This window comes from Meleagris gallopavo, chromosome 13, assembly GCF_000146605.3.
Source record: "Meleagris gallopavo isolate NT-WF06-2002-E0010 breed Aviagen turkey brand Nicholas breeding stock chromosome 13, Turkey_5.1, whole genome shotgun sequence".
In the NCBI taxonomy this organism is placed as follows: domain Eukaryota; kingdom Metazoa; phylum Chordata; class Aves; order Galliformes; family Phasianidae; genus Meleagris; species Meleagris gallopavo.
The window spans coordinates 3,219,879-3,233,316 of NC_015023.2; the positions used below are offsets into that span (position 1 = coordinate 3,219,879).

A 13,438-nucleotide genomic window follows, 5' to 3' on the forward strand; every position below is an offset into this window, starting at 1 on the left:
TTCCCGTTGTTCTAGTCTGTAAGTCTCATTCCTGTATGTCAAAAGGGGGAGTTATCTGCAATTTCAAAGCTTAACCCGTATCATCAAAGGCTGCTTTTGGTCCACTGTTTGGTCTCCTTGTGAGTGCTTACTGAGACTTTACTTGTAAGACCCTTTCAAAACGTTTTTTTTGTTTTTTTTTTTACTTAAAAAAAATACACTTCCCCCCCCCCCAAAAAAACAAAAAACAACTGGCAGCTATACTAAGAAGTTTGAAGATCTCAATGTCTTTGTGATCTAACAGTCATCTTGTATAGCCTTAATTAGAAATGCTGCCCTGGAGGATATTTCAATTTAGATTTACAAATTAGGTATATTATTTCTCTATTTGTATAGAGTTGTTGTGTTATTAATTCTATGTATTTCCAGTTAAGGCACACCTTATTTTGCTTTGCATGTATTCTTAGTTCCTGCATGAAATAGTAAAGACACATCTCCATAAAGAGCTCTAAAAATCCAATGTCATGCTGCCTAAGAAATGTAAATTATACTAGCACAGACAGCATATAGATGAGTTTCCAAAGTTCACCGAAGTTGAATTACGACTTCACAATTACACAGTCAAATCTTTCTCTTCCAAGATCATACAGGTGGAAAGCTGTGGAATATACTCTCACTAACTGTTGGTGGAATTGTTGCCATCTTTCTTGGACTTCTTACTTCTGTTTATGTTGCTACACTGCATGAAAATGACCTGTGGTTTTCCAATATTAAGGTAACATTTATTTTCATAGAGCATTAATAAGAGTATTAGTTGAAATTTCATTTACTTATCTTGCAATTGTTCAGAAGCATGGAATATTTCAATGTGGTTTGTTTTTGTTTTTTAATTTGGTATGTAAAATCAGGAGCTGTACCTCCCTCCTCACAGCTTTTTATATCCTCAGTCATTTCTGTTAATACCATTCAACTGTTTTTCTTCTAAATACATTGCTAGACAACTGTGCTGTTACTTTCCTACCTCAGGAATAGCAATGGTTCTTTCAGCGACTGGTCATTATCTAGAAGAGAGTTTAACAGTCTACTATATGTTGTTTTATAATCATCTCATGCATCCAAAGCAATCCAAAACTACCAGCACCACAAAGAGATAAAACAATATGCAAAATCTTGGCACATAATTCTTTTATTGTAATTATGCTGTGGTCTTGTAATGCAATTTAAGCAGCCCCTTACTAATCAATACTAATTTTATGGAAGAATATCCTAAATGTGCAAAACTCAGAACATATTTCAAACATTTCCCAATGTCAAACCAACATTTACAATGTAGGGGAAACCAGCTCTGACTGGTTTTCTCCCTAGAATCATTTTATGCGAAAATAATACAGCTGTACACACATCTAAATTTAACCAGTGAAAAGAATTAGGTGAGTCATTTTCCTTTGAAGATGCCTAAAATAAGTAGACTTTTTTAGGTCTACATGTATAATGGAACAACTATATTTAACTGGAATACTTGTATTGCAATATGTGTATTTTTTTATCTTAGGCACTTTTCCTGTCCAAGACACACACACAGCAAAAATAAAATAGTTGGCACTTACTGAAACAACTGCTGCTGTATCGTACATGTAATACTGTGCTGTATGCACTGACATCTTTCTTTGAATATAGAATCACAGAATTCTTTGAGTTGGAATGGACCTTTAAAGGTCATGTAGTCCAACTCCCCTGCAATGAACAGATACCTACAGCTAGATCACTGGATATATATATATTGAAGGTGCACCTCAAGTAAAGTCTCTTGGAAACACGTTCTACTATGAAAATAACAGAATAGGGAGGAATTTTATCATCTTTTCTGTCAGCTATCATTGTTTGTTCAAATGAAAACTCTGAAGAAGCCTTAAACAAGAATGAGCCAAGGCCACATAGCAAATGAGCACTGTAGCACAAACCATTTCAGGGTTTTCATTTGTTCTTCATCCCTTCTGAGTAAGCATTTAGTCTTCTGATACTCAATTTTCTTTTAAAAACGTGGCTACTTACAAGAGCCCAGGAATAAAAGTAACAAATCTTAAGTCTTTCAGACATGTGGGATAAGAAGACTGGGATTCCTTCTCTGAGTGCTTATATTGTTTCTCTTTACATTCTGAGAATAAAAGAAAGATGAGAAAAAGTGGAGAAACTGGTAGCCAGCTAATTAGAACTTCACAAACTAAATGTGAGCCATAAGCAGGAAAAAATGGCAGTCCAGAACTTCTGTAGTATCTTTCCAAAGGAGTACACATTGAGTGGCTGTTGGGTACATTTACTCTGAGCTGAAAGTGGAACCATGCCATCCTAACAGATGGATGTGAGGTTAACTGGCCAAGAGACCATGTATGTGGATTAAATATGTTTGCTGAGGGCATGATTTGCAACCAGAAACACTGATAGCAGCTGTCTGCATTGGGTTGTACTGTTGAGGAAGTTTTCAAATCTTTCTGATCCTAAATTGAACAGCTAAAAAATATTTTCAGTAACACAAACTGTGCTTTAGCTTTGTGAAAAAAAAAAATAAATAAATTAGAGCTTTTCTTGTACTCTTTATTTGTAAAAAAAAAATCAACTAAAACTTTGACTGCTTGCTCAGTGTTCTGAATGACTTGGCTAAGGAGCTTGAGGAAACCTGAGTTCTAGAGTTCTGCACTGCCCTTGAGAGGAAGAGTCCTTTATATTTTGTTTTGAAGCTTAATATTATTATAATACAATTGCATAAATTAAAATTATATGCAACTCCATATGTATCCTGGAGAATTTTTTTTCTTCTATAGTGGTAACTTCTTTTTTGAGCACTTAAACATGCTCTTACAATGCTTACCCATAAGTCTATATGTTTTTTATTGACATGGAGTACTAGGAAAAGTATAAATTGCTGTAAAACTGGAAAAGTCTTGTGAGTGAATAAAACAGATGTTATCTTAGCATGAAACAGATGTAATATTCACTAGTGTTTGTCTCATAAAGTACAGCATTTGGTTGAATGCAGCTGGTGCCAGGATTACAAATTAATCATGTTTGAATGCATTTTTGCTAATTAGATCCCCCTCTGTGACTACACTCTCCCCCCTAATAAATTCCAAATGTTAACGTTTCTTTTTTTTTTAAGTACTTAGAATCAGCTGCTTCTTTGGTATTAGAAAACTTTTCAGTAGTGATGAATTTGAAAGTAGAGCGCATTCAAAATGCAGCACTCTCATTTTGCTAAGTATGTTGCTTTTACTATTTAGTGCCAATGTTGGTTTCTTCTGCTGATATTATCAAAATTTGTATGCTGCAGAGCAGCTGGAAAGTTTAAGTGTAAACTTGTTTTGAATCAGATGCATTTTTATCTGTTGAATTTTCTCAGACCAGAACTAATACTGATTTATTTTGTGAAGTTAACTTCAATAAAACACATATTTTGAGATAAGATTCTGTACTGGGCAGTAGTGGCAGTAAAGGATTTTCTGTCTAGTTTTATTTTAGCTCTGAAATAGTGTGGATTCTGTGCCAGCAGAAGAGATGGGACCATGTAGGGAGGTAAAGGTGTTAGGATTCTACGCAAGGTTGTTTTAACAAGAATGGCATTCATAAAAATACCAGAAAACAGTATCATTCTATTATTTCAGTAATGTTCTTTTGTAAAGAAACCTGAATTAATGAGATTATCTTCAGAAATCTCAACCAAAGCTCTTAATGTATGTCTTGTTTACACCACATACGGGAATCTCATTGGATTTTCAAATCTGGATATCAACCACTTCTAATTGACTGTTTATCAGAGATAATTCCAGGAATGCTTTTTGATAAACTACTAAAATGATAACTGCTAGTAAAATAATTTTCTAAAAAATGCCTATTATTTCTCATCACATTAGCTGTTCATGCAGTCTTATCTTGGTTAAACGTGGTCACCAAAGCGTCTGAATTTGTTAAATTTCATCAAATCTTCACAACTGATAAATTAATAAAAGGAAACAAAAAAGAGATCTTGTTCTGACTAGTTTTATCTAGGAGAGCTTTTGTGCCTCACTTGACCCCACGTGCTGCAATATCAGCCAAGAAAAAGTCAGAGTTTGAGGTGCACCTAACTCGGATGATTTGAACATTTTAGATTAAAAAATAACTCCACCAATGTCTAAAAACAACTAAATAGTCAGTTCTCCTTTTATCCAAAATTTAAGTATAATAATATGAGAGTAACAAACAGCTGGCTTCCAACAAGAAACAGCATTTAGCAAGTGGGCAGCAGCATACCCAGCCAGCTGAGATCCCAGAGTTGGGATTATGTTGTAGTCCCAAATTTAACATACTGACTTAATCAAGCTTTATGGTGGCAAAGCCATGGAACACTACAGGATATCCACATCTGGAAAAAAACATTGCATTGCATGGAGTACACATATGCAGTTTTAAACACTAGCTGTTGGCCACTGCACCTATCTAAACATTGAATATTACAAAAATTATGAAGTATCTAAAATGTTTCAGATTTGCATGTCGGTAACACAGAGTCGTATACATTACTATGTTAACAGAGGCATCAGCATCTCCAGCATTTGCCTCTCACCCAACTGTGCATTTATTTTACCTTTATTTAAACTAAGTTTAATAGAATGAACTCAAACACTCAAACTACCGTGTGGGCCAGTTTCCCCATATAGATAGAATGAGAGTTTCTAGTTTTTATTCATACTGAAATTTGAAATAAATTTTCTATTCTAAAATTAGCACTGCAGTAATGGATTGGATGAGTATCCAATCACATTCATTGAATCAGGATTGTAGAAGGCTACTTCTGTAGATTACTTTAATGTCATTGGTAGCAAAGTTCACTAATTACCATACCAATCAGGTTGACTTAATGGAAGAAAAAAATGGGCTGCTTCATGTTACTGTGAGCAGCAAATAGAAATGGAATTTATTATTGAACTTTCACCTACAGGAAGTTGAAAGAGAAATTTCATTCCGAACAGAATGTGGACTTTATTATTCCTACTACAAACAGATGATTCAGGCTGCTTCCATCCAGCAAGGTATTGTAAACTGTGAAGTAAGTTTTACTTCATGTTGCCAGCAGACTGTTCTTAACGTATTTTCAAATATGATTGAGGACAAGGAATGCCTTAGGTTTGAAAGATGGTGTAATGACTGTACTGGAAACAGATTTGTTCTGTTTATTCACCAGGGAGCCACTAAGATATGGACATGATCTATTTCACAGTGGTCCATTGGTTTCTATGCCACACCTCCACCTTGAGAGAGAACTTTCATATCTGTTCAGGTTTCAGCCTTGCTGCTTTATTCAGTACATTATCTCATTATTATTTGTGTCTTGTTATTTAATTTACATGATGAGTTATTTGTGGGAAGGGGTAGTTTTACATTGTACACCAATACATAGTAAGTGACACAATGAGCAGCTTTTAAAAGCAAACCAAATGCAATAGTGTGTTTACTGTGACTGCCATATTTTCTAGATTTTTAACTTGCTCCCTCACAACTTTGCTTATTCTACATTTTTTGTCAATATAAACATCGCATGCGTTTAAAATAGTGACAAGAATGGTTCAGTACAAACCAGTACAAATCACATATTCTGTATTAGGAATCTAAGTGTAGAAATTAATGTTTTATATGTTACTAAGTACATCATACTTGAATTAGCACTCTTATTCATATTCTAGAAGACCTCAGATGGTCATTGTGATTTAGAGACAGTATGATCTGAATCCTTGGCTCAACATCTGCAGGTTTTGGTGAAAGATCCTAAAATACCTTTGAAAAAATTATTCACTGTTCAAATGAGGATGGAGGGGGAAAAATGACAATCTCCTATTTCAATTTCTCTTTATCATTAAGGTTTACATGGTTTAGTATATGACAATAAAACTGAATCTGTGAGGACAATTAACATACTTGAAAGAATGAATGTTTACCAGGAGGTGTTTCTCAGCATTCTGTATAGGATTCTTCCAATTCAGGTAGGCATTTATTTATGGCTTTAGACTGTAAGTGCATTATGAAGATTGTCCAGTGAATCATAGCTCTCCTTTTCAGTTTTGTTTTGTTTTGTTTTTTCCAATTAGAAACATTTCTAATGCCTTTTTAATTTATTAAAACAGAATCTAATTCATATTAAGTATAATCCCCTCCCCAAGTGTTTTATGACAACATCAGTGTTCTTGTGTTTTACAGCAATACCTAGAGCCTGTTTATTTTTATATCTACACTTTGTTTGGACTTCAGGCAGTCTATGTCATTGCTCTGTATGTAACAAGCTGGCTTCTTAGTGGAACATGGCTTTCAGGGTTGTTGGCAGCTTGCTGGTATATTACCAACAGGTAGGTGAGAGTCAACATTCAGTTTTTCTAAAATTTTACCTCATGTCAACGATAGGGCACTAAACCTTCAGATGCATGATCAATTAGAGGAAAATTGAAACTAGACAGCTTCTCTCCAGATTAGCCAGAAAATGAAAAAAATAATAAAAAATAATTGGCAATCAAAAAATGAGCTGAAAATGCAGACAAGAATTTTAAAGTTTCAAGAAATTGGAATATAAAATTTTGGTTTGAGTTGATCTCAGAGAGTAGACTACATCTTTCAGATGTGTCTGAATCTGCAGATGACGTACCTTGTCTCTGCCAGCCTGAGGTGCACTAGGTGCTAAAAGACATCTGTTTATACATTCTTCAGGTCTCACCTTACTATTCCACAGCCAGCCTTCAGGGATTCTTCCAACAGTCTAAGATCATCACACTAAGTTCAGCTTCTCTGTTCCCTTATTCCTGTAGGCATTTCCAGCACTTAGGAAAAAAATAATTGTCAGTTAACTACCCTAGTTCTTCACCACCATTTCTCCATTCAGAGACAAACAGGAGGGACTGGCTTTAAGCAGGCACTGAACTACTAGAATGAAGCTAAAGCTAGTGACATGAGCTGTTTTCTGTAGCAAGCAAGAAAATAAAAGTACAGTGTCACTTCTGTCAGAAATGTTTGGTATGTTCATCAGCAGTTCTAAAGAAGTTTATCTGCAAACATATCCATTCCAGAACAAATATGTATATGTATTGTTAAAATTAGTGTTATTTCTCCTAAGGCGAAAGTAATTTAAAAACATGTGCAATGTGTTCACATGTTTATTTTATAATGTCATCTTTTTCACTTAGAAAAGCTTTGGATTTGTCTTTTTTTCTAATAATTCATAAACATCGTCTGTTACCACTTATGCAGATAGAGTAAGTACATGGAATTGATTTCAGATAAACACTGACCAGATGAAGTACATCTGAGTAGTGCATTTTACATCTGAGACGAAACAAGTCTCAGGTGTGTTGCCTGTTTTGTGTTTAGCAAACATTTTATCTACACAAGAGAATTTTTATTGATTTATTATAAACTTTGAGTTTTTATAACAATTGACCACTGGGAAGTTTTTCCTAACTTCTGTAACATAGATTTTATCTTAGAGTATTGCAAAAATTACCTAAAGTTTCCGACTCGTTTAGCAGTATTAAGATCCAATGCACTGGGCTCACACTGAAGAATCTGATGGCTTAACATTCTGATGTTTGCTTTTACAGAAACCAAAAGGCAAAGTAGAATTACTTGTGACTTAAACTCCACATGCTGCACTTTGAGATTGCTCTGTTTATTTCTAAGTTAACCAGGCAGTGTTTTATAAGTAAGATTTAATACATCCTACAAATTTTTTAACAATAAGTGAAGTTTAAGTACAACACTTGAGTCAGAGAAACAATCTGTAGATCTGCAGAATCTTCATAATTTTTTCAGAGCCAGGAATGTTTAAGGAACGAGATTAACGAGCCTACATATCTAAAACACCACAAAGCACTCCGATCATTTCAACTTTTCTGTCACCAATGTTGGTGCTCTGTTTGCCTTAAATTTATGAAACTGTTTTTTACAGAATAGATACTACAAGAGTAGAATTCACCATTCCCTTGAGAGAAAATTGGGCCCTGCCATTCTTTGCAGTTCAGATAGCAGCCATCACATACCTATTCAGAAGTCATTTGCAGCCGGCTCAAGAAGTGAGTATTTCTTATAAGTACAACACAGTAAAACTACTATCAGAAATACTCCTGTAAAAGTTGGGGAAAATTACTCTAAAAGCATTTCTAGCACTGGAGTTAATACAAAATATATATACAAATTATGCTTTTTACATATACTATGTGTACATAGCATAAATACAAGTACTTGAAGCTCCAAAAATACTCAAGCAAATAGTTACTGCATCTGGAGAGCATGTATTCACATTTTAAAAGTGGATTTAAAACCAAATTAAATAATCTCATAAAGAAATTAAATGTTAAATAAATCTTCTTTCCACCCTCCTAGAGATTGACGCTTCTGGCTGTATTTGTAGCAACCTTCCTCTTTAGCTTGACTTGGCAATTTAATCAGTTTATGATGCTGATACAAGCATTGGCATTATTCATACTGGACTGCTTTGACATACTTCCCACAGCAAAGGTAAGATCATGTTTGGAAATAAGCAAACTTTTCTCTTTTCTATGATAAAGCTAACAGTTCTGGAAATATTACAGTAACTGGTGTAAGGCCTTTATGCCCGTCTGCTTCTGAATAATCATAGCACATGTATTTTAAGTGAAAAAGTGAATAATCAAAATATACATCATCTCTGTTTGTTTTTTCCCAGCTGATTTTCACTTCATGTAGTTACCTTATGTTGCTAAACTTTCATCTAATTTTGTTAAGACATTGCTACAGTTTGACAGTACTAAGGGGACTGCTTTTAAACACCATCCTAACATTTATTTAATACCACAATTTGAGCACGTCCTATGGAAATGGCCAGAAAAAAAAAATCTTTGAGCTGAAGTCATAAGAGTTTATGAATTTTACTTGAACTTCTCTACATCCTTGCTTGAAAGCTAGGTAGAGGCACTGCACCACAGAAGGAAAGAGAAAGGTAGACAGGACTGCTCAGGAGAAACAGTTATCTATCATAAGCTATCATCCAGCACAAAATAATATTGAAATTCACCACAAACTGAATGAGCCAAAAGTAAAGCAAAGATCACTAGGAAGATCTTAGGAAACAAGTACGCTATAGAAGATGAAACCACTGTCTTTGAATTCAATGCCAGTTTACAATTCTGCTGAGATTTTAGCCTTTGCAATTAGTACGCAATTTGAAAAAGTTCTCACTTAAATTTAACAAAAGTTATGATAGAATGAAGAGTAATTCAGATTAATTTCATTCAAAATTTGATGCTGATTTGAATATTAGTGATTGTTTTAACATAACCAAATGTTAGTATGGTGACTACATATCACAATAATGTGCTTTACTTAAGAGTTACTGAACTATTTTCATTACATTTGTACATGTAAGCAGAAATTAACAATTAATGTGACTAATTAGCTACCTTAAATGTTGGCATACCTTAAATTACCTTAAATTAACAGCTTAATCCTGATCTTTAATGGATTTACTACACCACTATTATTCCATATTAATTTTCCAAAAGTACTGCTTAACACTGCCATTTTATAATCAACTTGATGACCACAGTAATACAAGACTGAACTTTACTTTTTGTAAAGTAAAATTTATGTTTTTGGTATCAATGTATCAGAAAATCAGCTGTTTTTTTAGTGTTTGCATCAAAGTAAATGGACATAATGGTTTGAAAAGACATAAAAGGAAGTTACACAGGGATTAGATAATAATTAATGCTGTTCTGCATTAAGCTGTAAATCTTTAGTCATAAAAACACGTTAGAGGCTACAGATATACATTTGTGACTGAAGAAAATAGATTACATCTCCCAAATCCTAACTAATTAATATTTTCTTCACTCTGCAAGTATTTAACTTGTCCAATTTATTATAGCATCAGGTTTCCCAGGAAAAGTATAAATATTAACTACTATTTCTATAAGTAGAGAAAAAAATATAGTAATGGCTGTGTGATGATTTTATGCAAGAAAATTGTTTTGTAAAAAGAATTGATGTTGAAATAAATTATAAAACACAGTAAAAGAAAAGCAGTAAAATTTTGAGGCATGAAAATCTCATTTTTACAGGTTACGTGGCTCTATATCATCCAAATTTCTGGATTACTGCTAGTCTGTGCCCTACAGTTCTTTAACTCAATGATTCTTGGATCATTACTTATAAGCTTTAATGCTTCTATCTTGATAGCAAGAACAATCCAGGTATGTATTGAAATATGTTTGAAGTAATATATAAACAGTGTGACATATATAAATGAGTAATTTATATGCATTATAATCTTAAATTTTTAATACTAATTAGAAAAATTACTTTAGAGCAAAAGAACAAAAACATTGCATGATCAAATAATGAATTCAATTACACTAACTACAACTGAGCACATCAAACACCATAATTTTGTGATTTCTATTAACATCTATGATTGTGCTTGCTGCCATTTGAATTCCACAAAAAATTTGCATAAATGGACTTCACACCTGTTTCAGCAGGTTTTGTCTTGGATGTAGAGATCTGCCTCAAACAAATATTTTATGAAAAATAGGTACATGTCAAATTCTGTTTACTGAAATACGTTTTTTCCTTCAAAAATTAGGATTTTTCCTGTATTTACAGTCTCTTTTTTTTCCTGATAGTGGAACTGTTGACAGCCAATAGCCAGAATACAGGAACATATAGAGCTTTCCCTGCTGTCTCTCACTCACCCAACCTTGTAAAATCAGAATTGTGATTTTATTTTTTTATTTTTTTTAAGATGTTGTCTGCACCCACTCCAAGTTGTCTATGAGTGGATCAATTCTCAGATCTGGAGCTTTGAATTGGTGAAAATCATATCAACTGACAGTTGTTGTCACATTGCCACATTTAGGTGGAAAGTCTAATGAATAAATACTAGAAAAGATACACATTTGGTTAGTTACAGAACTGTGCTAAAACAATATGCTAAAGAGGTTTTATGATGTCGTCCCTTCAATTTCAAGGAATAAATATATCTTTATTTTAGATATTTACATGTCTGAACTTTTGCTTGAGTGAGCCTAATGCAAATCTCATCCCGACTTAAGGCCTAATCACATAAGTAATTTCAAATAGTCCTTGTTAGTTTTGTTCCAATTACATACAAATCCTAGATATTTTAAGTACTTCAATATTTTCTTCTTTCTAGAAAAACCTAAAAAAGGGCAGCTTGCTTAATAGGCTTGGGAAACTCATCCTCCATGCACTATTAGTGTCAAGCTTGACTCTTCTAGTAAATAAATTTATCAAGGTAAGCAAATTACTTTTAATACAGACGTGTTACAAAATTTAATGCATTGAAAGATACTTGTTAAGAGGTCATGTACAATAACATCTTTAAAAGTTTCCACGACTTCGCCGCATTTCAGAATAGGTTTCAGAAATTAAAGATTGTTTTGCTAACTTTATTGTATGATTTTAAAACAGTCTTAAAATTGTTAATGTAAATTAACACTACATATTCAAATACATATTCATAAGTAAAAGCCCACCCATAGGTGGCTTCAAGTTATGAATAAACTAGATTTATACTACATTATGATACTGCTCAGCGTTTGCAAAGTTTCATTGATTGACTCTTCAGTTAACACAGTTATATTGAATACTTGCTAACGATGTAGATGATACAATACCTTTACTTACTTCTTGTGCATCGAGATCTACACAATAGTGAAGGGAATAACACTTTTTCTTCCAGAGACTGTATAACCCAAATGTTAAAACTTAGTACACAAGGAGTATAAAAATATCACAGTATGATATAATAAGTCAGTGAAGTAAAAAATATAGCTAACACCAACTTATCATTGGTAATATTTATCTGAAAAAAAAAAAAAAGTGTATTTTAAAATGTAAATAATTTGCTCTTGGGGCCACAGCACCACATTACAAAATGAGTGCTTATTTCACTGCAAAACATCATACTTTTGTAAGCCTACATTTCTTCACAATTTAACATAGTAAACAAGTTTTCTTAACTTTTTAAGTTTAATTTTTTTTATACTTACAATGATTACTCTTTTATTTTTTCCCCCTCCATAGAAAATTCTTAATCTTGAGTCAGATGAACATATATTCAAATTCCTCAAAGCAAAATTTGGATTTGGAGCAACAAGGTATGATTTAGCTGCAATTCTACAAATTCAACAGCTGCTCCACTGTGGCTTTATGATTGCTAGAGAAAAAAAAACTGATTCTTCTTTATTTCAAATTATGACATACATGATGACAAGTATTATTCTTTTTTCTTTAGAGATTTTGATGCTAGCCTCTATCTTTGTGAAGAAGCTTTTGGTTTACTGCCCTTAAATACTTTTTCAAGACTCTCTGATACCTTACTTTTTTATGTCTACATATTCGTTCTCTTCCCTATGACAGTAACAGCTGTCATTGTTGCTCTCCGGAACCTCAGGTAAAATATATTTCAAAAATAATTCAGTTTGTCATGTTTTGCCATTGTTGTTTTGGTTTTTAGGTGTTTGTTTGTTTGTTTGTTTTTTAAATCAGTTTTGTCTTCTTCAGCAGACTTGGGAACTGACAGCAATAGACCAAGATGTTCACGCATGAGTTTCTAGAAACGATTACAGTCTAGAAACAATTACTTCTAGAAAAGCATATGTGAAAGTAAATACTTAATGCTGTATCAAGCTGGTTCTAGAAGGCTTAATTATATCAAGTGTAATATAAGATTGTGGACTCACAATAGCAGTATTGCCCTTTAACATCAGAAGGATTAAATGCTTTTATTAACCCTTATTGCTTGTTGTGCTTAATCAGCTGTTCAAATCAAGCCCTCGAAAAAATGGAAGAATGCACTATATCACTGAAGCCTGATGCTGCTTACAACTTAATTCACACCGTTCTTTTTGGATGTCTGGCATTAAGCACAATGAGGTACTTTCTAATTATTAATCTACTAAAGGTTTTCATAGACAACACATTTTAATGAGAGTGTAAAATATGCTGACCACAAACTGATAGGGCCATGAACCTTCTTTTTCTCCCAGATCTATCATTCCTTCTTGGCTAAAACATTTCCCAAAATCCCACCAAAAATATTATTTGGAATGTTGGGAGCAGATACATTCTCAAGAACACACAGCAAAGAGTGATGTTTATGTTTCACAAAATTATTGTAGAGTCGTGAAAGTCCAAGAAAACTATGTTCAGAATTTCTCTAACATAAATTCCTTTATCAATACAGCTTGGCAAAAAGTGAAAAGGCAAAAACTTGTCTGTATTATTTCAGAATGAAGTACCTCTGGACATCCCACATGTGTGTATTTGCATCTTTTGGCCTGTGTAGTACCGAAGTATGGCGACTTGTCTTGAAATGTGCTCATCTCTACACATCACAGCGGGTTAGCACTATGCTTACTGCATTCCATAAAGCTTTTTTTTTTTT

At 33.4% G+C, this 13,438-nt stretch overlaps 1 protein-coding gene across 1 annotated transcript; it reads left to right on the forward strand.

The window, feature by feature from the left end:
• Positions 1-577: 577 nt before the first annotated feature.
• On the forward strand, positions 578-13,433 carry DPY19L3 (dpy-19 like C-mannosyltransferase 3; the record flags this gene model as incomplete). Its single annotated transcript, XM_019619674.1, has 12 exons — positions 578-754; positions 4,952-5,042; positions 5,869-5,990; positions 6,205-6,350; positions 7,940-8,063; positions 8,374-8,508; positions 10,089-10,220; positions 11,183-11,284; positions 12,076-12,149; positions 12,287-12,445; positions 12,811-12,927; positions 13,283-13,433. Coding segments are annotated over 12 exons (1,530 nt in total), but the record flags the coding sequence as incomplete, so codon positions are not given.
• Between the last annotated feature and the right edge of the window lie 5 nt (positions 13,434-13,438).